The following is a 26,289-nucleotide window of genomic DNA, read 5'->3' as shown; positions in this document are numbered from 1 at the left end:
CATTGAGTCCTGGCTCCTAGCGTCTTCAGGGTTATCTCAGGATGTCATTGCCACCATGAGACAAGCCAGGAAGCCAACGTCCGCCAAGATTTATTACAGGTCTTGGCAAATCTTCCTATCATGGTGCTCTGATAACGGTTTTCCTCCATGGCCGTTTGCCTTACCCACTTTTCTTTCATTCCTTCAATCTGGAATGGACAAGGGTTTGTCCCTCGGCGCTCTCAAGGGCCAAGTATCGGCGCTCTCCGTGTTTTTTCAAAAGCGTCTAGCCAGGCTTCCGCAGGTCCGCACGTTCCTGCAGGGGGTTTGCCACATGGTCCCACCTTACAAGCGTCCGCTGGAACCCTGGGAACTTAACAGGGTTCTGTCGGCTCTTCAAAAACCACCTTTCGAGCCGCTGAGGGATGTCTCTCTCTCACGTCTTTCGCAGAAGGTGGCCTTCCTAGTGGCAGTCACATCACTTCGGAGAGTGTCTGAGCTCGCAGCGCTGTCATGCAAAGCCCCCTTCCTGGTTTTTCACCAGGATAAGGTGGTTCTGCGTCCTGTCCCGGAATTTTTCCCATTAGGTGGTATCCCCTTTTTCAAGTGCATACCTATGCTTCGGCAGACGCCAGTCTAGGTAGGTGGTTTTCGGCTCTTTTTATCGAGGTATTCTTTTACCCACCCAGGGACTGCTCTTGGACGTCCCAATTGTCTGGGTCTCCCAATGGAGCGACAAAGAAAAAGGGAATTTCTTTGTCGCTCCATTGGGAGACCCAGACAATTGGGTGTATAGCTACTGCCTCCGGAGGCCACACAAAGCATTACACTTAAAAGTGTAAACCCCTCCCCTCTGCTATACACCCTCCCGTGCATCACGGGCTCCTCAGTTTTTAAGCTTTGTGCAAAGGAGGCACACATGCACGCATAGCTCCACAGCTTAGCAGCAGCTGCTGACTATGTCGGATGGAAGAAAAGAGGGCCCATAACAGGGCCCCCAGCATGCTCCCTTCTCACCCCACTCTTGTCGGCGGTGTTGTTAAGGTTGAGGTATCCATTGCGGGTACGGAGGCTGGAGCCCACATGCTGTTTTCCTTCCCCATCCCCTTTAGGGCTCTGGGTGAAGTGGGATCCTAATCGGTCTCCAGGCACTGAGACCGTGCTCCATCCACAGCTCCTGGGGACTCTGCTGGATAAGGAGCCGAGTATCGTCAGGGACAAGGCCCTGCTACTTTAAGGTACTCTGTGTCCCCGTGGGGACCGCGCACAGAAACACTCCAGCATTGCTGGGTGTGTTAGTGCGCCGGGGACCGCAGCGCTGACCGCGCTTGTGCCATCACACACTGCAGCGTGGCTGGGTGTGTTAGTTTATGGGGACTACCGCGCTGACCGCCGCTGCCATTTTTACACTGCGGCGCGGCTGGGACTGTTAGTGCGCCGGGGACTACCGCGCCGACCGGGCTTATACGCCGGCCGCACTTATAACTTTAGTCCCTGGCTTTTGCGGCCTAGTCTCACTCTTTTCCCGCCCCCAGGCCTGTCAGTCAGGGGAAGGGCGGGACGCTGTACGAGAAGTCAGCACTGAGGTCGGCCTAGTATGGGAGTCTCCCGCCCCCAGACCTGCCAGTCAGGAAAAAGGGCGGGACGGTCGGTATGACGCCGACAGTGAGGGCTGTAGTACATTGAGCTGTCCTCCGCCCCCCTCACTACCCACGCTGAGGCACCAGATTCCCGCACTTTTTTGTGACTACGCCCACGCCTCCCTCCTCCTCAGAGAACGCCGTCAGCCATGTTTTTCAGCAACTTCTGGCTGCAGCTGAGGGAGACCCGGGGCAGAGAACTGATGGCTACAAGCCACATCCGCAGCCCCTGCCGGGCAGGAGAAGGAGTATCGTCAGGGACACCCTGCAGCTACAGGTACTCTGTGTCCCCGTTGGCACGGTGCATGAAGCACCTTGGCCTCAGACGCAGCTGCGACTGCGGTGTGCATTTTCTGTCCGGGACTACCGCGCCGACCGTGCCTGTTTGCCGGCCGCGGTTTGTACTTTAGTCCCCGGTTTTTGCGGCCTAGTGTGTTAAACTCCCGCCCCCGAGCCTGCCATTCAGGGAGAAGGGCGGGATGGACGGTATGTTGCCGACAGTGAGGGCTGGAGCACACCTCGCTGTCCTACGCCCCCCCTCACTGATCACTATAGACCACCGGATTCCCGCAGACAGAGCCCTGCATCATAACGTGGGAAGGGCTGGAGCATACGTTGCTATCCTCCTTCCCCCTCACTGAGCACTGGGGGGCACCAGTTTTTCAAAGGTGGTCTTCCTAGGGTGTTGTCCCCCCCTTGGTGCCGCAGTGTATATATATATATATATATATATATATATATATATATATATATATATATATATATATATATATATATATATATATATATATATATATATATATATATATAATGTGTTTATTTATATGGTATATGATTTCACTGTTCGGCAGCATTATTTGTTTTTGGCTGTATACCCTCACTGATTACTCTGCGGACGACAGGCTGTTGTCTGCTCTTAAAGAGTAAGGGTGCCAAGACACTGGCTTATTTTAACCTCTTGTGCGCCTATATTACGGGCACTGCACAGATGACAGCGACAGAGTTTGCATGATGAAAACTTCGCCGGCGTTCCCTGTCCAGGCGGCAGGGACAGAGTTACAGCTTTGCTGAGAAACTCTCTGGGTCATTTTCACTATCCATGTCTCAGGCTATGGACAAATGGTCGGCTAAGAGACTAGGAGTTTGCAGTCCAGACCGGCCCCTTACACAGGCCCGGGCACTGCGGGATCGCCCCAGGCCTCTATCGGTCTGCGACGAAGCGTGTTCCAGGAGTGGCCTCTAGTTATTACGTGGTAAACTCCAGCACGAACCGCAGTCCCAGTCCAGCTAATGCACAGATACTGTCCAGAAGCACACCTTCCCGGACAAGCGTTTTACTGAACGCCTTATAACACACGTTGCCCCTTCCTCTCTGACGTTGTTAACGTTTCGGCTCAGTGTCATAAGGTGCCCTCCAGTCTCTGGACTGGCGGCTAGATCAGTAGTAGCAGTGGCTGGCGGGTCCACGCTCAACAATGCCACGGACAGACAGATAGCACTCCTAATGGGATCCATCTATGAAGCCATAGGCGCGTCCGTTGCCCCGGCCTTTGCAGTGGTGGGCACTCCAGGCTATCTCAGCTGCTCTGTCTCAGATCAATGCGGTCATCCTGGGCTCCGCAATTAGCGTCTTTGACGTCTCAGGCGAGGGTATTTTCATCCTCCGCCGGGCACAGAGAACCTTTTCTGCATGGCGGTCCAGGTCAGGGGAGTGGTCCTCACATGTCCAAGACCGATGTAGGAGACATTTTGTCTTACGGTCACAGGATAGAGCTCAGTTCTCGTCCTCCGACTTGTTGCTTCACAGCATCTCCGTCCCCCGAGCGAGCCGATGCACGTTTCCAGGCGGTGAACACTCCGAAGGCAGGAGGAGTTGCGATCCTCGTTCCCCTTCCAGAACGTAGTCGCGGCTTTTTACTCCAGCTTGTTCGTGGTACCAGATAGGACGGATCACCCCGCCCCGTTCTGGACTTCACACTGCTCAACGGACAGAAAACCTGACGGTTCCGGATGGAATCTCTCCGCTTGCCATCGCCTTTGATGGCCCAAGGAGGCTTCCTAGCATCAATCGACATCAGGGATGCTTATCTCCACGTGCCGATTGTATCAGGATATCAGCACTTCCTGCGCTTCGACATAGGGAACGAACACCTTCAGTTCGTGGCACTAACTTTCGGGCTGGTGACAGCCCTACGGGCCTTCACCAAGGTCATGACGACTGTGGTAGCGGTCCTACTCTCTCAGGCAATCTGCTGGTCAAGGCCCCCTCTCGGGTGGCATGCCAGCACAGCCTGAACATGGCTCTAGAGACTCTCCAGAGATTCGGGTGGTTCATCAATTTTTCCTAAAGTCAAAATTGACACCGGCCCAATCACTGACATATCTCGGCATGGAGTTCCATACTCTTTCAGCGATAGTGAAGCTTCCGCTGGACAAACAGCGTTCACTACAGACAGGGGTGCAATCGTTCCTTCGAGCCCAGTCACACCCTTTGAGGCGCCTCATGCACTTCCTAGAGAAGTTGGTGGCAGCAATAGAGGCAGCTCCGTTTGCACTGATTCATCTGCGCCCACTTTAATGGGACTTTCTCCGCAAATGGGACAGCAAATCGACGTCCCTCGACAAGGACGTTGCTCCTTCTCGGGCAGCCATGGCCTCCCTTCAGTGGTGGCTTCTTCCCACTCGTGTCAAAGGAAAAAGTCCTTCCTGCCCACATCCTGGCCTGTGGTCACGGCGGACGCGAGTCTGTCAGGGAGTCTTCCTCCGCCACAGGGCTCAGGGTACATGGACTCAGCAGAGTCTTCCCTCCAGATCAATGTTCTGGAGATAAGGGCAGTGTTCTAGCCCTAAAGGCGTTCCAGCCTGGCTGGAAGGCAGGCAGATCCGAATTCAGTCGGACAACGCCAAGGCGGTGGCATACATCAACCACCAAGGCGGCACAAGCAGTTGGCAAGCCTTCCAGCAGGTCCGGCGGATTCTGCTGTGGGTGGAATCCACAGCCTCCACCATCTCCGCAGTTCACATCCCGAGCGTAAAAAACTGGGAAGCAGAATTTCTCAGTCGCCAGGGCATGGACGCAGGGGAATGGTCTCTTCGACCGGACGTGTTTCAAGAGATTTGTTGCCGCCGGGGGAAGCCGGACGTCGACATATTGGCGTCCCGGCACAACAAGAAAATGACGGCATTCATGGCACGTTCTCAAGATCACAGAGCTCTGGCGGCAGACGCATTAGTGCAGGATTGGTCGCAGTTTCCCTGCCTCACGTATTCCTCCTCTGGCACCGCTGCCCAGAGTGTTACGCAGGATCAGATCCGACAGCCACCGCGCCATCCTCGTCGCTCCAGACTGGCCGAGGAGGTCGTGGTACCCGGATCTGTGGCATCTCACGGTAGGCCAACCGTGGACACTACTAGACCGGCCAGACTTGCTGTCTCAAGGGCCGTTTTTTCCATCTGATTTCGGCGGCCCTCAACCTGACTGCGTGGCCATTGTGTCCCGGATCCTAGCGTCTTCAGGGTTATCTCAAGAGGTCGTTGCCACTATGAGACAGGCCAGGAAACCAACGTCCGCCAAGATCTACCACAGGACGTGGAAGATCTTCTTATCCTGGTGCTCTGATCAGAGTTTTACTCTCTGGCCATTCGCCTTGCCCACTTTCTGACCTTCCTTCAATCCGGAATGGAAAAGGGGGTTGTCTCTCGGTTCCCTTAAGGGACAAGTTTCGGCGTTTTCTGTGTTTTTTTCAAAAGCGTCTAGCCAAACTCCCTCAGGTACGCACGTTCCTGCAGGGGGTTTGCCACATAGTCCCTCCTTACAAGCGTCGGCTAGAACCCTGGGATCAGAAACCACCCTTCGAGCCAATGAGGGATATTCTCTTTCACGCCTTTCTCAGAAGGTGGTCTTCCTAGTGCAGTCACGTCACTCCGCAGAGTGTCTGACATAGCAGCGCTGTCATGCAAGTCCCCCTTCCTGGTGTTTCACCAGGACAAGCTGGTTCTGCGCTCGGTTCTGGAATCTCTCCCGAAGGTGGTATCCTCTGTTCATCTCAATCAGGATACCTTCTTACCTTCCTTTTGTTCTCATCCGGTTCACCAACGTGAAAAGGATTTGCACTTGTTAGGTCTGGTGAGAGAACTCAGACTCTACATTTCTTGTACGGCGCTCCTGCGCCCCTCGGATGCGCTCTTGTCCTTGTCGCTGGCCAGAGTAAAGGGTCGCAAGCTCCCAAGTCAATTTGGCTCGGTGGATCAAGGAACCAATTCTCGAAGCCTACCGTTCTGCTGGGCTTCTGGTTCCTTCAAGGCTGAAGGCCCATTCTCCCAGAGCCGTGGGTGCGTCCTGGGAGTTGCTGCACCAGGCTACGGCTCAGCAGGTGTGTCAGGCGACTACCTGGTTGAGTCTGCACGCTTCACGGAGCACTGTCTAGTGCATACCTACGCTCGGCAGATGCCAGCTTAGGTAGGCGAGTCCTTCAGGCGGCGGTTGCCCACCTGTAGGAAGGAGACGTTTTACGGCTCTTTTACCGAGGTATTCCTTTACCCACCCAGGGACTGCTTTTGGACGTCCCAATTGTCTGGGTCTCCCAATGGAGCGACAAAGAAGAAGGGAATTTTGTTTACTTACCGTAAATTCCTTTTCTTCTAGCTCCTATTGGGAGACCCAGCACCCGCCCCTGTGCCCTTCGGGCTAGTTGTTCTTTTGTGTACACATGTTGTTCATGTTGAATTGTTCTTTTGGTTCATGGTCTTCAGTTCTCCAAACATCCATCAGATTGAATTTACCTTAGACCAATTTATAAGTTTTCTCCTTCCTGCTTTTGCACCAAAACTGAGGAGCCCGTGGTCCACGGGAGGGTGAATAGGCAGAGGGGAGGGGTTACACTTTTTAAAGTGTAATACTTTGTGTGGCCTCCGGAGGCAGAAGCTATACACCCAATTGTCTCAATTGTCTGGGTCTCCCAATAGGAGCTAGAAGAAAAGGAATTTACGGTAAGTAAACAAAATTCCCTTTTTTAAAGCATGTGCTTATAGCAAACATCTTCATTTTATTGATTCATCGTTTTTGTAATAAGAAAACATTTTTCTTCAGCGCTCTATTGGGAGACCCAGACGATTGGGTGTATAGCACTGCCTCCGGAGGCCACACAAAGCAATTACACTAAAAAGTGTAAGGCCCCTCCCCTTCTGGCTATACACCCCCAGTGGGATCACTGGCTCACCAGTTTTCTGCTTTGTGCGAAGGAGGTCAGACATCCACGCATAGCTCCACTGTTTGTAGTCAGCAGTAGCTGCTGGCTATATCGGATGGAAGAAAAGAGGGCCCATATGGGGCCCCCAGCATGCTCCCTTCTCACCCGCGGTGGTGCTTGTAAGGTTGAGGTACCTATTGCTGGTACGGAGGCTGGAGCCCACATGCTGTTTTCCTTCCACATCCCCTGGAGGGCTCTGTGGAAGTGGGATCTTACCGGCCTCCAAGCCCTGAGGCCGGGCTCCATCCACAGACCCAGAGAACCTGCTGGATTTGGAGCGGGAGTGCCGTTCAGGGACAAGGCCCTGCAACTTTCAGGTACTCTGTGTCCCCGGCAGGCACGGACACTCTCAAGGCTTGCTGAGCGTTATAGTGCGCCGGGGACAGTAGCGCTCCTGCGCTGGGGTTAGGTCACTGCAGCTTTGCTGAGTGACGTTACATGTTGGGAACTACTGCGCCGACCGCTACTGGAGCGGCGGCGCAGCTGCGACTTGTGGTGCGCCGGGGACTTTGCGCCGACCGCGCTTTTACGGCGGCGGCGCTTCTAACTTTAGCCCCCGGCTTCTGCGGCCTAGCGCCGCTTCGTTCCCGCCCCCACCCTGTCAATCAGGGTAGGGGAGAGACGCTGCTCAATTGGCAGCGCCGAGGGCTGGAGCTTTATTTACATGCTCCAGCCCTCTCACTAGGCACAGTGGGAAGCAGGCTTCCCGCTCTTCGTCTGTATACGCCCAGGGCCCGCCCCCCCTCTCCACAAGGACGCCGGCAGCCATTACACATGCGGTCTGGCTGGGGAAAGGCAGCAGGCTCTGGGAGACCCAGACTAAAGGGATTTCGGCGACCACACACCCGCTCCTAAGCGGGCGGTAAGCTGCACTTTAGTGCTGGCCCCACTAGTGCCTCAGTGTTATATTAGTGTACTTTTTTCTTAGTACCATATATATATATAGTTGCACTGTAAGGTCGCTTCTTGGCTGGACACCCTGTACTGCTCTGAGGAGGCAGCAACATGTCATCCGCAAAACGCAAGGGTGCCAAGGCACAGGCTGTGTACACTGTTTGTACTGCATGTGGGGCTGATCTACCGGCAGGCTCCAAAGACTCACATTGTGTGCAATGTTCAGTCCCAGTGGCACTTCGTCAGCCAGAGCCTATGGTGGTAGTGGCCCAGGCAGAGACGCCTGTGAACCCTGCCCCGGTGACGGGGACAGACTTTGCAGTTTTTGCTGATAAAATGTCTGTGACTATGTCAAAAATCCTGGAGACCTTGCAGTCCAGGCCAGTTACTCAGACCATGGACACTGCTGTGTCTATGCTCTCCGGTCCCCCTCAGTTGGAACTAATCCGTACTTCAAGGGGGTCTCAAGCATCACAGGCTGAAGTCTCTGACTCAGATGACAGTCCCAGGCAGCCTAAGCGAGCTCGCTGGGAAAGACCCTCCACGTCATCACACTGCTCAGGGTCTCAGCGAGAAGAGTCTCTCTGTGATGAGACTGAGGACGGTGATCAAGATTCTAATCCTGAGGCTCCTTTCAATCTGGATGCCCCTGATGGTGACGCCATGGTTAATGACCTTATATCGGCAATTAATAGACTGTTGGATATTTCTCCCCCAGCCCCTTCTGCAGAGGAGGCAGCTGCACAGCAGGAGAAGTTCCATTTCCTGTATCCCAAGCGTAAATTAAGTGCTTTTTTGGACCACTCTGACTTCAGAGAATCGATCCAGAAACACGACGCTCATCCAGACAAGCGTTTCTCTAAACGTTCTAAGGATACCCGTTATCCTTTTCCCTCTGAGGTGGCCAAACGCTGGACCCAGTGTCCAAAGGTGGATCCCCCAATTTCCAAGCTTGCGGCTAGATCCATAGTCGCAGTAGAGGATGGCGCTTCACTTAAAGATGCCAACGACAGACAGATGGACCTTTGGTTGAAATCTGTCTATGAAGCTATCGGCGCGTCGTTTGCTCCAGCATTCGCGGCCGTGTGGGCACTCCAAGCTATTTCAGCTGGTTTAGCACAGGTGGATGCTATCATACATCCAGCAGTGCCGCAGGTGGCGTCCCTAACTTCGCAAATGTCTGCGTTTGCGACCTATGCTATCAATGCTGTCCTAGAATCTACGAGCCGTACCGCTATGGCGTCCGCCAATTCTGTGGTTTTGCGCAGAGCCTTGTGGTTAAAGGACTGGAAAGCAGATGCTGGTTCCAAAAAATGCTTAACCAGCTTGCCATTATCTAGAGACAGACTGTTTGGTGAGCCATTGGCTGAAATCATAAAACAGTCCAAGGGTAAGGACTCTTCCTTACCACAGCCCAGAGCAAGTAAACCTCAACAGAAAAAGTGGCAGTCGAGGTTTCGGTCCTTTCGAGGCTCGGGCAAGGCCCAATTCTCCTCGTCCAAAAGGACTCAGAAAGAACAAGGGAGCTCAGATTACTGGCGGGCTCACTCACGCCCCAGGAAAGCAAATGGAGGAACCGCTTCCAAAGCGGCTACCTCATGACTTTCGGCCTCCTCCCTCCGCATCCTCGGTCGGTGGCAGGCTCTCCCGCTTTTGCGACATTTGGCTGTCACAGGTCAAAGACCGGTGGGTAACAGACATTTTGTCTCGCGGGTACAGAATCGAGTTCAGTTCTCGGCCTCCACTTCGGTTCTTCAGAACCTCCCCTCACCCCAACCGAGCAGATGCCCTGCTGCAGGCGGTGGACTCTCTAAGAGCAGAAGGAGTCGTGATCCCTGTCCCCCCTCAGGAACGGGGGCGAGGATTTTACTCCAATCTCTTTGTGGTTCCAAAAAAGGACGGCTCCTTCCGTCCTGTTCTGGACCTAAAACTGCTCAACAAGCATGTGAACGCCAGGCGGTTCCGGATGGAATCCCTCCGCTCAGTCATTGCCTCAATGTCTCAAGGAGATTTCATAGCATCAATAGACATCAAAGATGCTTATCTCCACGTGCCGATTGCTACAGAGCACCAACGCTTTCTACGCTTCGTGATAGGAGACGACCATCTTCAGTTCGTAGCTCTACCATTTGGTCTGGCGACAGCCCCTCGGGTGTTCACCAAGATCATGGCGGCAGTGGTAGCAGTCTTGCACTCTCACGGACACTCTGTGATCCCTTACTTGGACGATCTACTGGTCAAGGCACCCTCTCAAGAGGCATGCCAACTCAGCCTGAATGTTGCACTGGAGACTCTCCAGGCGTTCGGGTGGATCATCAACTTCCCAAAGTCAAATCTGTCACCGACCCAATCACTAACGTATCTTGGCATGGAGTTTCATACTCTCTCAGCGATAGTGAAGCTTCCGCTGGACAAGCAGCGGTCTCTACAGACTGGGGTGCAGGCTCTCCTTCAAAGTCAGTCGCACTCCTTAAGACGCCTCATACACTTCCTCGGGAAGATGGTGGCGGCAATAGAGGCGGTTCCGTTTGCGCAGTTTCATCTGCGTCCACTTCAATGGGACATTCTCCGCCAATGGGACGGGAAGTCAACATCCCTGGACAGGAAAGTCTCCCTTTCCCAGACGGCCAAAGACTCTCTGCAGTGGTGGCTTCTTCCCACCTCATTATCACAGGGAAGATCCTTCCTACCACCGTCTTGGGCGGTGGTCACGACAGACGCGAGTCTGTCAGGGTGGGGAGCAGTCTTTCTCCACCACAGGGCTCAGGGTACGTGGACTCGGCAGGAGTCCACCCTTCAGATCAATGTTCTGGAAATCAGAGCAGTGTATCTTGCCCTACTAGCCTTCCAGCAGTGGCTGGAAGGAAGGCAGATCCGAATTCAGTCGGACAACTCCACAGCGGTGGCATACATCAACCACCAAGGGGGGACACGCAGTCGGCAAGCCTTCCAGGAAGTCCGGCGGATTCTGATGTGGGTGGAAGCCACAGCCTCCACCATATCCGCAGTTCACATCCCCGGCGTAGAAAACTGGGAAGCAGACTTCCTCAGTCGCCAGGGCATGGACGCAGGGGAATGGTCCCTTCACCCAGACGTGTTTCAGGAAATCTGTCGCCGCTGGGGGGTGCCGGACGTCGACCTAATGGCGTCACGGCACAACAACAAGGTCCCAACCTTCATGGCACGGTCTCGCGATCAAAGAGCGCTGGCGGCAGACGCCCTAGTGCAAGATTGGTCGCAGTTCCGGCTCCCTTATGTGTTTCCACCTCTGGCACTCTTGCCCAGAGTGCTACGCAAGATCAGATCCGATTGCAGCCGCGTCATACTTGTCGCCCCAGACTGGCCGAGGAGGGCGTGGTATCCGGATCTGTGGCAGCTCACGGTCGGCCAACCGTGGGCACTCCCAGACCGACCAGACTTACTGTCCCAAGGGCCGTTTTTCCATCGGAATTCTGCGGCCCTGAACCTGACTGTGTGGCCATTGAAGTCCTGGATCCTAGCGTCTTCAGGATTGTCCCAAGGGGTCGTTGCCACCATGAGACAGGCTAGGAAGCCCACGTCCGCTAAGATCTACCACAGAACGTGGAGGATATTCTTATCCTGGTCCTCTGCTCAGGGAGTGTCTCCCTGGCCATTTGCATTGCCTACCTTTCTTTCTTTCCTGCAATCTGGGTTAGAAAAAGGTTTGTCGCTCGGCTCCCTTAAAGGTCAGGTCTCGGTGCTATCCGTCTTTTTTCAGAGGCGTTTGGCACGCCTTCCTAAGGTGCGCACGTTCCTACAGGGGGTTTGCCATATCGTACCCCCGTACAAGCGGCCGTTAGATCCATGGGATCTGAACAGGGTACTAGTTGCCCTCCAGAAGCCGCCCTTCGAGCCTCTGAGGGAGGTTTCACTTTCTAGACTATCACAGAAAGTGGCTTTTCTGGTAGCGATCACATCTCTTCGGAGAGTGTCTGAGCTGGCAGCACTATCATCCAAGGCTCCCTTCCTGGTCTTCCACCAGGACAAGGTTGTGCTGCGCCCCATTCAGGAGTTTCTCCCGAAGGTGGTATCCTCTTTTCATCTTAATCAGGATATCTCTTTGCCTTCGTTTTGTCCTCATGCAGTTCATCGGTATGAGAAAGATTTACATTTGTTAGATCTGGTGAGAGCACTCAGAATCTACATTTCCCGCACGGCGCCCTTGCGCCGTTCGGATGCACTCTTTGTCCTTGTCGCTGGTCAGCGCAAAGGGTCGCAGGCTTCTAAGGCCACCCTGGCTCGATGGATCAAAGAACCAATTCTTGAAGCCTACCGTTCTGCTGGGCTTCCGGTTCCATCAGGGCTGAAGGCCCATTCTACCAGAGCCGTGGGTGCATCCTGGGCATTACGACACCAGGCTACGGCTCAACAGGTGTGCCAGGCAGCTACCTGGTCGAGTCTGCACACTTTCACCAAACATTATCAGGTGCATACCTATGCTTCGGCGGACGCCAGCCTAGGTAGAAGAGTCCTGCAGGCGGCAGTTGCCTCCCCGTAGGGGAGGGCTGTCTTGCAGCTCTAACATGAGGTATTTCTTTACCCACCCAGGGACAGCTTTTGGACGTCCCAATCGTCTGGGTCTCCCAATAGAGCGCTGAAGAAGAAGGGAATTTTGTTACTTACCGTAAATTCCTTTTCTTCTAGCTCTTATTGGGAGACCCAGCACCCGCCCTGTTGTCCTTCGGGATTTTTGGTTTGTTTGCGGGTACACATGTTGTTCATGTTGAACGGTTTTCAGTTCTCCGATGTTACTCGGAGAGAATTTGTTTAAACCAGTTATTGGCTTTCCTCCTTCTTGCTTTTGCACTAAAACTGGTGAGCCAGTGATCCCACTGGGGGTGTATAGCCAGAAGGGGAGGGGCCTTACACTTTTTAGTGTAATTGCTTTGTGTGGCCTCCGGAGGCAGTGCTATACACCCAATCGTCTGGGTCTCCCAATAAGAGCTAGAAGAAAAGGAATTTACGGTAAGTAACAAAATTCCCTTCTTTAATGATACATTATGGGTGTTTGATCGTTTCTTTTTCTTCCTGCTCTCTGATGCGTTGCATGCGATCTGTCCAATGTTTCGATTCTAGTCCTCATTTTGTGTTTGCATGATACATAGTATTTTCTTTATTATTCAGCTTCACTAATACGTGGAACCTTAAATTATGAGCATAATTGGTTCTGGGACTATGCTCTTAAACCAAGTTACTCTTATATCAAAGCAAATTTTCCCATCGGAAATAATTGAAATGCAGACAGTTCATTCCACAACCCAAAAATATTTTCTGTATTTATACAAACTTATTATAGTGATACAAAATAACGTTCTGTATTCATATAAAATTGTTACAGTACACTAATACAAAATACTGTGCAGTGAAAAACTTAAAACAAACTGCACTTTAGCTTACAATAGAATTGTTGGTGTGCGGGAGGTACAGTATAGAGAGAAAAAATAATCTGTAAATATGACACCTTTATTCTAGTACAATACACAAAAAACACCCCAAATCTATTCACCCGAAAATAAGTGCAGAACTAAGCCAAATGTATGAATACTGCACAGATAAATAGATTACAATACAAGCAATGTGCTGCACTGGTTAGAAAGAAATTACAATACTGTATCCACAAATGCAAATCGATAGTCATGTTATATAGTATATACTGTACTGTATAATGGTATACTGTGTACAGTACATATGTACAGAAAGTAACCTGCAGAGCGGGTCATAGCGCGGTGAAAGGACAGAACCGGAAGTGTTCACGGTGAGTATTTGCTCTTCTTGCAAAGCATTGCTCTTAAACAAAGTTACACATTTGTAAAAAGCTTTGCTTTGTCTTGCAAAACGCTCCCAAACCAAGTTACTCTTTATCCAAGGTTCCACTGTATATGCTAGACATGCAGTTATTTCCCTTGAGCTTTGCTGATTCTGTGTGAAGTGAAGGTGTCTTTCATGTTCTCTCATATTTTGTTTTTTCCTTGTAAAGTTTAATAACGCTTTGGTTTCTGCTTTTAGGCTCCAGGATAAGGTCCAGGAAACAATTGAGGCCCTGCGGTTGGCAGGAATAAAAGTGTGGGTGCTGACTGGAGACAAACATGAGACAGCCATCAGTGTCAGCTTATCCTGTGGACATTTTCACAGAACTATGAATATTTTAGAACTTGTGCAACAAAAATCAGACCGTGAATGTGCTGAGCAACTACGACAGCTTGACAGGCGGTAAGTGAAAAAGCAGCACTTTTAATATTGGTTCTTGATTCCTTTGTCGTTACCTAAAATTATTAAATCTTTCTTCGGCGCTCCATTGGGAGACCCAGACGATTGGGTGTATAGCTACTGCCTCCGGAGGCCACACAAAGCATTACACTAAAAAGTGTAAGGCCCCTCCCCTTCTGGCTATACACCCCCCGTGGGATCACGGGCTGCTCAGTTTTCAAGCTTTGTGCGAAGGAGGTCAGACATCCACGCATAGCTCCACTGTTTAGTCAGCAGTAGCTGCTGACTATGTCGGATGGAAGAAAAGAGGGCCCATACTAGGGCCCCCAGCATGCTCCCTTCTCACCCCACTTTTGTCGGCGGTGTTTGTTAAGGTTGAGGTACCCATTGCGGGTACGGAGGCTGGAGCCCACATGCTGTTTTCCTTCCCCATCCCCCTGAAGGGCTCTGGTGAAGTGGGATCTTACCGGCCTCCAGGCTCTGAGGCCGGGCTCCATCCACAGACCCGGAGAACCTGCTGGATACGGAGCTGGGTACCGTCAGGGACAAGGCCCTGCAACATTCAGGTACTCTGTGTCCCCGTGCAGACAGGCACAGACACACTCCAGCGTTGCTGGGTGTGCTAGTGCGCCGGGGACAGTAGCGCTGCGCGCTTGGGTTATACTCACTGCAGCTTAGCTGAGTGAGTTTATGTGTGGGGAACTACCGCGCCGGCCGCCACGGAGACTGCGGCGCGGCTGCGACTTGTGGTGCGCCGGGGACTTCGCGCCGACCGTGCTTTTACGACGGCAGCGCTTATAAATCTAGTCCCCGGCTTCTGCGGCCTAGTTACGTTTCGTTCCCGCCCCCAGCCCTGTCAGTCAGGGAAGGGGAGAGACGCTGTACAATAGTCAGCGCCGAGGGCTGGAGTCTTATTTACATACTCCAGCCCTCTCACTGGGCACAGTGGGACGCCAGTTTCCCGCTCTTTGTCTGCAGCACGCCCACGGCCCGCCCCTCTTCACAGGACGCCGGCAGCCATTCCTGCACGCAGTCTGAGCTGGAGAACGGACATAGCCCTGGGAGACCCAGACAGGGGATTCTGGCGACCACACACCCGCTGTTAAGCGGGCGGTAAGCAGCACCTAGGTGCTGATCCCACTAGTGCCACAGTGTTGTTTTGTGTACTTTTGTCTGTACCTATATATTGCACTGTACGGTCGCTTCTTGCCTTATACCCCTATATTGCTCTGAGGAGACAACAGCATGTCATCCGCAAAAAGCAAGGGTGCCAAGGCACAGGCTTTCTATGCTGCTTGTACCGCATGTGAGGCTACTCTACCGGCAGGTTCCACTGACCCCCATTGTGTGCAATGTTCGGTCCCTGTGCCACTTCGCCAGCCGGAGTCTATGCTAGTAGTGGCCCAGGCAGAGACGCCTGTGAACCCTGCCCCGGTGACGGGGACAGAGTTTGCAGTTTTTGCTGATAAGATGTCTGTGACTATGACAAAAATTCTAGAAACTTTGCAGTCCAGGCCGGTCACTCAGACCATGGGCACTGCTGATTCAATGTTCCCCGGTCCCCCTCAGTTGGAACTAATCCGTGCTCCAAGGGGGTCCCAGGCATCACAGGCTGAAGGCTCTGACTCGGACGACAGTCCCAGGCAGCCTAAGCGAGCTCGCTGGGAGAGACCCTCGGCGTCATCACGCTGGTCAGGGTCTCAGCGAGAGGATTCTCTGTATGATGAGACAGAGGTAGATGATCAGGAGTCTAATCCTGAGACTGCTCTCAACCTGGATACCCCTGATGGTGACGCCATGGTGAATGATCTTATAGCGGCCATCAATAGACTGCTGGATATTTCTCCTCCAGCGGAGGAGGCAACAGCACAGCAGGAGAAATTCCATTTCAGGTATCCCAAACGTAAATTGAGCTCTTTTCTGGACCACGCTGACTTCAGAGAAGCAGTCCAGAAACACCATGCTTATCCAGATAAGCGTTTCTCCAAACGTCTTAAGGATACACGTTATCCCTTTCCCCCTGACGTGGTCAAACGCTGGACCCAGTGTCCAAAGGTGGACCCCCCAATCTCCAGGCTTGCGGCTAGATCCATAGTTGCAGTGGAAGATGGGGCTTCACTTAAAGATGCCAATGACAGACAGATGGACCTTTGGTTGAAATCTGTCTATGAAGCTATCGGCGCGTCGTTTGCTCCAGCATTCGCAGCCGTGTGGGCACTCCAAGCTATTTCAGCTGGTCTGGCGCAGGTGGACTCTGTCATACGTCCATCAGTGCCGCAAGTGGCGTCCTTGACCTCGCAAATGTCTGCGTTTGCGACTTACGCTATCAATGCGGTCTTGGACTCTACCAGCCGTACGTCAATGGCGTCCGCCAACTCTGTGGTTTTACGCAGAGCCTTATGGTTAAAGGAATGGAAAGCAGATTCTGCTTCCAAAAAATGCTTAACCAGTTTGCCATTATCTCAAGACAGACTGTTTGGTGAGCAATTGGCGGAAATCATTAAACAGTCCAAGGGTAAGGACTCTTCCTTACCCCAGCCCAGATCAAGCAAACCTCAACAGTGGAGGGGACAGTCGAGGTTTCGGTCCTTTCGAGGTTCGGGCAGGGCCCAATTCTCCTCGTCCAAAAGGACTCAGAAGGAGCAGAGGAGCTCAGATTCCTGGCGGACTCACTCACGCCCAAAGAAAGCAGCCGGAGGAACCGCTTCCAAGCCGGCTGCCTCATGACTTTCGGCCTCCTCTCTCCGCATCCTCGGTCGGTGGCAGGCTCTCCCGCTTTTGCGGCATTTGGCTGCCACAGGTCAAAGACCGGTGGGTAACAGACATTTTGTCTCACGGGTACCGGATAGAGTTCAGTTCTCGTCCTCCGCCTCGATTCTTCAGAACCTCCCCACCTCCCGACCGAGCCGATGCTCTTCTGCAGGCGGTGTGCTCCCTAAGGGCAGAAGGAGTGGTGATCCCTGTTCCTCCTCAGGAACAAGGTCAAGGTTTTTACTCCAATCTGTTTGTGGTACCAAAAAAGGACGGCTCTTTCCGTCCTGTTCTGGACCTAAAACTGCTCAACAAGCACGTGAAAATCAGGCGGTTCCGGATGGAATCCCTCCGCTCCGTCATTTCCTCGATGTCTCAAGGAGATTTTCTAGCATCAATAGACATCAAAGATGCTTATCTCCACGTGCCGATTGCTCCAGAGCACCAGCGTTTTCTACGCTTCGTGATAGGGGACGACCATCTTCAGTTCGTAGCCCTGCCATTTGGTCTGGCGACAGCCCCACGGGTTTTCACCAAGGTCATGGCAGCAGTGGTAGCAGTCTTGCACTCTCAGGGACACTCGGTGATCCCTTACTTGGACGATCTACTTGTCAAGGCACCCTCTCAAGGAGCATGCCAACACAGCCTGAACGTTGCGCTGGAGACTCTCCAGACCTTCGGGTGGATCATCAACTTTTCAAAGTCAAACCTGTCTCCGACCCAATCACTAACATATCTTGGCATGGAGTTTCATACTCTCTCAGCGGTAGTGAAGCTTCCGCTGGACAAGCAGCGGTCACTACAGACAGGGGTGCAGTCTCTCCTTCAAGGCCAGTCGCACCCCTTAAGACGCCTCATGCACTTCCTAGGGAAGATGGTGGCAGCAATGGAGGCAGTTCCGTTTGCGCAGTTTCATCTGCGCCCACTTCAATGGGACATTCTCCGCCAATGGGACAGGAAGTCGACGTCCTTGGACAGGAAAGTCTCCCTTTCCCAGACGGCCAAGGACTCTCTTCAGTGGTGGCTTCTTCCCACCTCATTATCACAAGGAAGGTCCTTCCTACCCCCATCCTGGGCGGTGGTCACGACAGACGCGAGCCTGTCAGGGTGGGGAGCAGTTTTTCTCCACCACAGGGCTCAAGGTACGTGGACTATCTCAAGGGGTCGTGGCCACCATGAGACAGGCTAGGAAGCCCACGTCTGCTAAGATCTATCACAGAACGTGAACGTGGAAGATTTTCTTATCCTCGTCCCGACGCGTTTCATCACTTCCGACTCATCAGGGGACTTCAGTATTGCATTAGAGGTAACAGGTCCTACACCCAGACTCACAATATTCCTGGCCCTCGTCCCGACGCGTTTCATCACTTCCGACTCATCAGGGGACTTCAGTATTGCATTAGAGGTAACAGGTCCTACACCCAGACTCACATGTGAGTCTGGGTGTAGGACCTGTTACCTCTAAGCAATACTGAAGTCCCCTGATGAGTCGGAAGTGATGAAACGCGTCGGGACGAGGGCCAGGAATATTGTAGGGGCACAAGAGAGGACTAGATGTGGTCTGTTCTTGTAAGAGCAGAAGCTTTGGGGTGTTAGATGTTATGAAGGTCTTCTAGGGTCAGTATAGGGCCAGCTGACGCTGCGTGGACCCATATAGAGGAAGCCTTTTGCACCCCAAGCTGCAAGAATGGGTGAGATCAATCCTAACTCACTCTATTAATTTTGAATTGGTAAATTCCTCTTTGAGGATTACCGTGCACTATGTGTTTGTTATATTGAGTTGTTTTTGATGATTTTTTAGATACTCATATTGGACCACTGTCCTTATTGGAGTGTTAACCATCATACTCAATTTTGATTTGTGTTTATTGTGTTTTTTTGATTGTTTTGTTATGTCATAGGTTCTCTGGGGCTGTGAGGATTGTGTAACGACAGCAATCCAGAGAACTTTGGGTTAATATTTTAGTCTAAAAGAATTTTAATACAATAGATTAAAAGTTAAATTTTAACCTCTGAATGCTATTTTCTCTAAATTTGAAGAGGCTTATTCTCCTATATCAGGAGTTGCTGAATTGATGCATAGGTAAACTAGGTTAAAGAAAATCTGTCAGAAGATTTTTGGTACTTCATCTAAGAGCAGCATAATGTAGGAAAAGAGAACCTGAATTCAGAGATATATCATTTAGATTATTGGGTTCCACAGTTGTGACACAATAAGATATAGCAGACCTGAAAAAGATGCTCCTGCCCACACCAGACTCTCTGTGTACATTGTTTATAGATAGTGAGCTGCTTATCAAAGGAGGGGGGGTGTGGTCGGTCTACCAGGCACATGCAATGTAGTCCAGGCAATGATATGGTCCTGGTGATTAAAACCATCATTATACAGTGCCTTGCAAAAGTATTCGGCCCCCTTGAATTTTTCAACCTTTTCCCACATTTCAGGCTTCAAACATAAAGATAAAAAAATGTAAATGTTATGGTGAAGAATCAACAACAAGTGGGACACAATTGGGAAGTTGAACGAAAAGTATTGCTTATTTTAAATTTTTGTAAAAAATAAAAAACTGAAAAGTGGGGCGTGCAATATTATTTGTCTCCTTTACTTTCAGTGCAGCAAACTCACTCCAGAAGTATATTGAGGATCTCTAAATGATCCAATGTTGTCCTAAATGACGGATGATGATAAATATAAGCCACCTGTGTGTAATCAAGTCTCCGTATAAATGCCCCTGCTCTGTGATAGTCTCAGTGTTCTGTTTAGGGCTGCTTCTCACTTGCGAGTTTCTCGCAGTAGAGCAATGTGAGAAAAACTCGCATTGGAATCGGACACATGTTAGTGAATGATTCAGCTCGCATTTGCGATTTTTTTTTTTTTTTCTTCAGTCCAAATCGGACTGAGAAAAAAATCGCAGCATGCTGCTTTTTGCGAGTTTCTACTGCGAATCTCTCCAATGCAAGTCTATGGGAGCGTGTAAAAAATCTGATGTCACGGGATGGCACTCACACCATCCTAGTGACATCCGATTTTCTAAATACATTTCCCGCATGTTTCCTAAAACACTGGAAACGAGTGATGTCTCACAATGTCTGTCAATCACTATTCTGGACCCCACAAGAGGGGAAGCACTACTAGACCTTGTACTAACCAATAGGCCTGACCGCATATCAAATATACAAGTTGGGGGTTACTTGGGGAATAGTGATCACAAAATAATAAGTTTTCATGTATTCTTTAGTAAGATGTCTAGTAGAGGGGCTACAAGGACACTAAACTTCAGGAAAGCAAATTTTAAACGGTTGAGAGATGATCTTAGTGCAATAAACTGGGATGATGTACTAAGTAATAAAAGTACACAAAGCAAATGGGAGACTTTTATGAGCATCCTGAATAGGGCTTGTGCAGAAAATATACCCTATGGGAACAAACATGCTAGAAATAGGAGGAAACCCCTATGGCTAAATAGAGCTGTAAGGGAAGCAATAAAAGAAAAAACAGAAAGCCTTAAAAGAATTAAAGAGGGTAGGTAGTGATGAGGCATTATATAATTATAGAAAATTAAATAAAATATGTAAAAAGCAAATTAAGTTAGCTAAGTTTGAGACAGAGAGACTCATTGCGAGAGAAAGTAAAAATAATCCTAAAATATTCTTTAACTACATAAACAGTAAAAAACTGAAAAGCGATAGTGTTGACCCCCTTAAAAATAGTCTTGGTGAAATGGTGCAAGGGGATGAGGGTAAAGCCAACCTGCTGAATGACTTTTTTTCTACGGTTTTTATACAAGAAAATGCCATGGCAGATGACATGACCAGTGATACCATAAATTCACCCTTGAATATTACCTGCTTAACCCAGCAGGAAGTACGCCACCGCCTCGAAATCACTAAGGTTGACAAATCTCCGGGCCCGGATGGCATACACCCCAGAGTACTACAGGAATTGAGTTCTGTGATAGATAGACCATTATTTTTAATCTTCTCAGATTCCTTAATAACAGGGTCGGTACTGCAGGACTGGCGCATAGCAAATGTGGTACCAATATTCAAAAAGGGGACAAAAACTGAGCCGGGAAATTATAGGCCGGTAAGTTTAACCTCTACGGTTGGTAAAATCCTTGAAGGTTTCTTGAGAGATGCTATACTGGAGTATCTCAAGAAAAATAACCTTATGACAGAGTATCAACATGGGTTTATGAGGGATCGATCCTGTCAAACTAATTTGATCAGCTTCTATGAAGAGGTAAGTTCAAGCCTGGACCAGGGAAATGCAGTGGATGTTGTGTATATGGACTTTTCAAAAGCTTTTGATACGGTGCCACACAAAAGGTTGGTACATAAAATGAGAATAATGGGGATAGGGGAAAATATGTGTAACTGGGTTAAAAACTGGCTCAGTGATAGGAAACAAAGGTTGGTTATTAATGGTACGTACTCGGACTGGGTCTCGGTTCATAGTGGGGTACCACAGGGGTCAGTATTGGGCCCGCTTCTTTTCAACATATTTATAAATGACCTTGTTGGGGGCATGCGGAGTAGAATTTCAATATTTGCAGATGATACTAAACTCTGCAGGGTAATCAATACAGAGGAGGATAATTTTATATTACAGGGAGATTTATGTAAATTGGAGGATTGGGCTGAGAAGTGGCAATTGAAGTTTAATGTAGATAAATGTAAGGTCATGCACTTGGGTAGAGGAAATAACATTTATGATTATGTACTTAATTGTAGAACACTGGGTAAAACAGACACAGAAAAAGACTTGGGTGTATGGATGGATGGTAAACTTCACTTTAGTGGACAGTGTCAGGCAACTGCTGCCAGGGCTAATAAAATAATGGGATGTATTAAAAGAGGTATAAGTGTTCATGAAAAAAATATAGTTCTACCCCTGTACAAGTCACTAGTGCGACCGCACTTAGAATACTGTGTACAATTCTGGTCACCGATATATAAGAAGGACATAGCTGAACTGGAGAGGGTGCAGAGAAGAGCCACCAAGATTATTAGAGGAATGGGTGGGCTGCAATACCAAGACAGGTTATTAAACTTGGGGTTATTTAGTTTGGAAAAACGAAGGCTTAGGGGGGATCTAATCACAATGTATAAATATATGAGGCGACAGTACAGAGACCTTTCCAAAGATCTTTTTACACCTAGGCCTGCGACTGGAACACGGGGGCATCCGCTACGTCTTGAGGAAAGAAGGTTTAATCATAATCACAGACGAGGATTCTTTACTGTACGAGCAGTGAGACTATGGAACTCTCTGCCGCATGATGTTGTAATGAGTGATTCACTACTAACATTTAAGCAGAGCCTGGATGCCTTTCTTGAAAAATTTAATATTACCAGTTATGTATATTAGATTTTATGACAGGGTATTGATCCAGGGAACTAGTCTGATTGCCGGATGTGGAGTCAGGAAGGAAATTTTTTCCCCATTGGAACTTGTTTGCCACATTGGGGTTTTTTTTTTTTTGCCTTCCTCTGGTTCAACATGTTAGGCTACGGGTTGAATTAGATGGACTTCGAGTCTCCCTTCAACCTTAAAAACTATGATACTATGATTCTCTGTCAGTCGGTCTCTCCCTCTCGGTCTCTATTCTCTCTCTGTCGGTCCGTCACTATCTATGTCCCTCTCTCACAGTCTGTCGGTCATTTTCCCCTCCTCTCTCATACTCCCCGATCCCCGGCACGGCGCTGCACGGCATTCACACTGCTGCAGCGACTTTTACTATTTTGAAAAAGCCGGCCGCTCATTAAACAATCTCGTATTCCCTGCTTTCCCCGCCCACAGGGGCCTATGATTGGTTGCAGTGAGACACGCCCCCACGCTGAGTGACAGGTGTCTCACTGCACCCAATCACAGCAGCCGGTGGGCGTGTCTATACTGTGCAGTGAAATAAATAATTAAATAATTTAAAAAAACGGCGTGCGGTCCCCCCCAATTTTAATACCAGCCAGATAAAGCCATACGGCTGAAGGCTGGTATTCTCATGATGGGGAGCTCCACGTTATGGGGAGCCCCCCAGCCTAACAATATCGGTCAGCATCCGCCCATAATTGCCGCATACATTAGATGCGACAGTTCTGGGACAGTACCCGGCTCTTCCCGATTTGCCCTGGTGCATTGGCAAATCGGGGTAATAAGGAGTTATTGGCAGCCCATAGCTGCCACTAAATCCTAGATTAATCATGTTAGGCGTCTCCACGAGATACCTTCCATCATTAATCTTTAAGTTACAGTAAATAAACACACACACCCGAAAAAATCCTTTATTAGAAATAAAAAACACTAACAAATCAAATTCCCTGGTTCAACAATTTAATAAGCCCCAAAAAGCCCTCCATGTCCGGCGTAATCCAGGATGGTCCAGCGTCGCTTCCAGCTCTGCTGCATGAAGGTGGCAGGAGCTGCAGCAGACACCGCCGCTCCTGTCAGCTCTATGCAGCAACTGAGGTGAGTATCGCGATCTGCTGAGCTGTCACTGAGGTTACCCGCGGCCACCGCTGGATCCCCCAACAGTGACAGCGGGTAACCTCAGTGACAGCTCAGCTGATCGCGATACTCACCTCAGTTGCTGCGTGGAGCTGACAGGAGCGGCTGTGTTTTCTGCAGCTCCGGTCACCTCCATGCAGCAGAGCTGGAAGCGACGCTGGACCATCCTGGATTACGCTGGACATGGAGGGCTTTTTGGGGCTTATTAAAGTGGTGAACCGGGGAATTTGTTAGTGTTTTTTATTTCTAATAAAGGATTTTTCAGGTGTGTGTGTGTTTATTTACTGTAACTTACAGATTAATCATGGAAGGTATCTCGGGGAGACGCCTGACATGATTAATCTAGGATTTAGTGGCAGCTATGGGCTGCCAATAACTCCTTATTACCCCGATTTGCCAACGCACCAGGGCAAATCGGGAAGAGCCGGGTACAGTCCCAGAACTGTCGCATCTAATGTATGCGGCAATTCTGGGCGGCTGCTGGCTGATATTGTTAGGCTATGGGGCTCCCCATAACGTGGAGCTCCCCATCCTGAGAATACCAGCCTTCAGCCGTATGGCTTTATCTGACTGGTATTGAAATTGGGGGGGGACCGCACTCCGTTTTTTTTTTAATTATTTAATTATTTATTTCACTGCACAGTATAGACAGGCCCACCGGCTGCTGTGATTGGGTGCAGTGAGACACCTGTCACTCAGCGTGGGGGCGTGTCTCACTGCAGCCAATCATAGGTGTATGTGGGCGGGGAAAGCAGGGAATACGAGATTGTTTAATAAGCGGCCGGCTTTTTCAAAATGGTAAAAGCCGCCGGAGCAGTGTGAACGCCGTGCAGCGCCGCGCCGGGGATCGGTGAGCATGAGAGAGGGCTGCTAACTTCAGTCACTCAGGAGATTAGTGGTCACCGGTGAGTCCTTCACTGGTGACCGCTAATCAGGACGCGGCACAGATCGAGCCGCAGCATGACAATGAAGTCGGGTGAAGTTCACCCGAGTTCATTCTGATCGTGCGGCTCTGTCTGTGTCTGCTGTCATCTGCCATTCAGCTCTGCTACATGGCTGTCTGTGTCTGCTGTCAGCGGCCATGTAGCAGAGCTGAATGGCAGATGACATAGTAAAAAATACGCATTACACACGCATTACACACGCATTAACACGCTAGTAAAATCATTAATTTATTCAGAAAAAGCATCGCACTTGCGTTGCACTCGGACCTAACATGAACTAAAATCAGCCGAGTTTTTTTCAGCCCAGTCGGACCGATTTTACTCGCATAGATGTGTTTCCAGCCTTAAAGCGCAGATAGCATCATGAAGACCAAGGAACACAACAGGCAGGTCTGTAATACTGTTGTGGAGAAGTTTAAAGCCGGATTTAGTTGCAAAATGATTTCCACAACTTTAAACATACCCAGAAGCACTGTGCAAGCGATTATATTGAAATGGAAGGAGTATCATACCACTGCAAATCTACCAAGACCCAGCCGTCCCTCAAAACGTTCTTGTCAAACAAGGAGAAGACTGATCAGAGATGCAGCCAAGAGGCCCATGATCACTCTGGATGAACTGCAGAGATCTACAGCTGAGGTGGGAGAGTCTGTCCATAGGACAACAATCAGTCGTACACTGCACAAATCTGGCCTTTATGGAAGAGTGGCAAGAAGAAAGCCATTTCTCAAAGATATCCATAAAAAGTGTTGTTTAAAGTTTGCCACAAGCCACCTGGGAGACACACCAAACGTGGAAGAAGGTGCTCTGGTCAGATGAAACCAAAATCGAATTATTTGGGCACAATCCCAAACTATATGTTTGGCGTAAAAGCAATGCAGCTCATCACCTGAACACACCATCCCCACTGTCAAACATGGTAGTAGCAGCATCATGGTTTGGGTCTGCTTTGCTTCAGCAGGTACAGGGAAGATGGTTAAAGTTGATGGGAAGATGGATGGAGCCAAATACAGGACCATTCTTGAAGAAAACCTGTTGGAGTCTGCAAAAGACCTGAGACTGGGACGGAGATTTGTCTTTCAACAAGACAATGATCCCAAACATAAAAGCAAAATCTACAATGGAATGGTTCACAAATAAACGTATCCAGGTATTAGAATGGCCAAGTCACAGTCCAGACCTGAACCCAATCGAGAATCTGTGCAAAGAGCTGAAAACTGCTGTTCACAAACGCCTACATCCAACCTCACTCAGCTCGAGCTGTTTGCAAAGGAAGAATGGGCAAGAATTTCAGTTTCTCGATGTGCAAAACTGATAGAGACATACCCCAAGCGACTTGCAGCTGTAATCACTGCAAAAGGTGGCGCTACAAAGTATTAACTTAAAGGGGACGAATAATATTGCACGCCCCACTTTTCAGTTTATTTTTTTACAAAAGTTTAAAATAAGCAATAAATATCGTTCACCTTAAGGCTATGTGCCCACGGGAGCTTGTTTGTGTGGATTTTGCCGCGAAATTTTTTTTCCAGATAAATCTGCAGGTTTTAGCATGTACAGACACTCCTCATGTTATCCTATGGGACATGGGGAGTGCTGTGTCCACGCTGCGGAAGGTGCGGCTGCCGAACATGCTGCGGATGTCCGCATCCGCAGGTAAAATTGCATGTCAATTATTCATACGGAATTACCTGCGGATGTCCCGGCCCTCCGCTATGGAGATAAGAGGCCGGGACGTTCACAGGTAAGCCGCATGAATGTCCGCATGTTTCCCGCAGCTATTCCGCTGTAATCTCGCAGCTAAAAATAGCTGCGGATGCCGGCGGGCAGCTGCGTGAAACATGCGCTCGTACCTGCGGATACATGCGCAGGTACGAGCGCCCGTGGGCACATAGCCTCACAGTTGTGTCCCACTTGTTGTTGATTCTTCACCATAAAATGTAAAATTTGTATCTTTTATGTTTGAAGCCTGAAATGTGGGAAAAGGTTGAAAAATTCAGGGGGCTGAATACTTTCGCAAGACACTGTGAGTTAAGCTTGATTAGAGACACATCGTTGAATTCACGGTTTTAACCCATATAGTGGATGTCTTTAGAATGCAT

The 26,289-nt window shown here is 50.0% G+C and overlaps 1 protein-coding gene across 7 annotated transcripts in view; it reads left to right on the top strand.

The window, feature by feature from the left end:
• Positions 1–26,289, top strand: part of ATP11B (ATPase phospholipid transporting 11B (putative)) — a 269,426-nt gene that overhangs the window by 175,970 nt on the left and 67,167 nt on the right. For all 7 annotated transcript variants that reach the window (XM_075340573.1, XM_075340576.1, XM_075340572.1 and 4 more), the window contains exon 19: positions 13,790–13,993. In XM_075340573.1, the coding sequence (XP_075196688.1) occupies positions 13,790–13,993 (204 nt within the window). The remainder of the gene's footprint in view (positions 1–13,789; positions 13,994–26,289) is intronic.

This window comes from Anomaloglossus baeobatrachus, chromosome 3 (assembly GCF_048569485.1).
Source record: "Anomaloglossus baeobatrachus isolate aAnoBae1 chromosome 3, aAnoBae1.hap1, whole genome shotgun sequence".
Classification (NCBI taxonomy): Eukaryota; Metazoa; Chordata; class Amphibia; order Anura; family Aromobatidae; genus Anomaloglossus; species Anomaloglossus baeobatrachus.
This window is presented reverse-complemented; position numbering and strand designations above follow the sequence as displayed.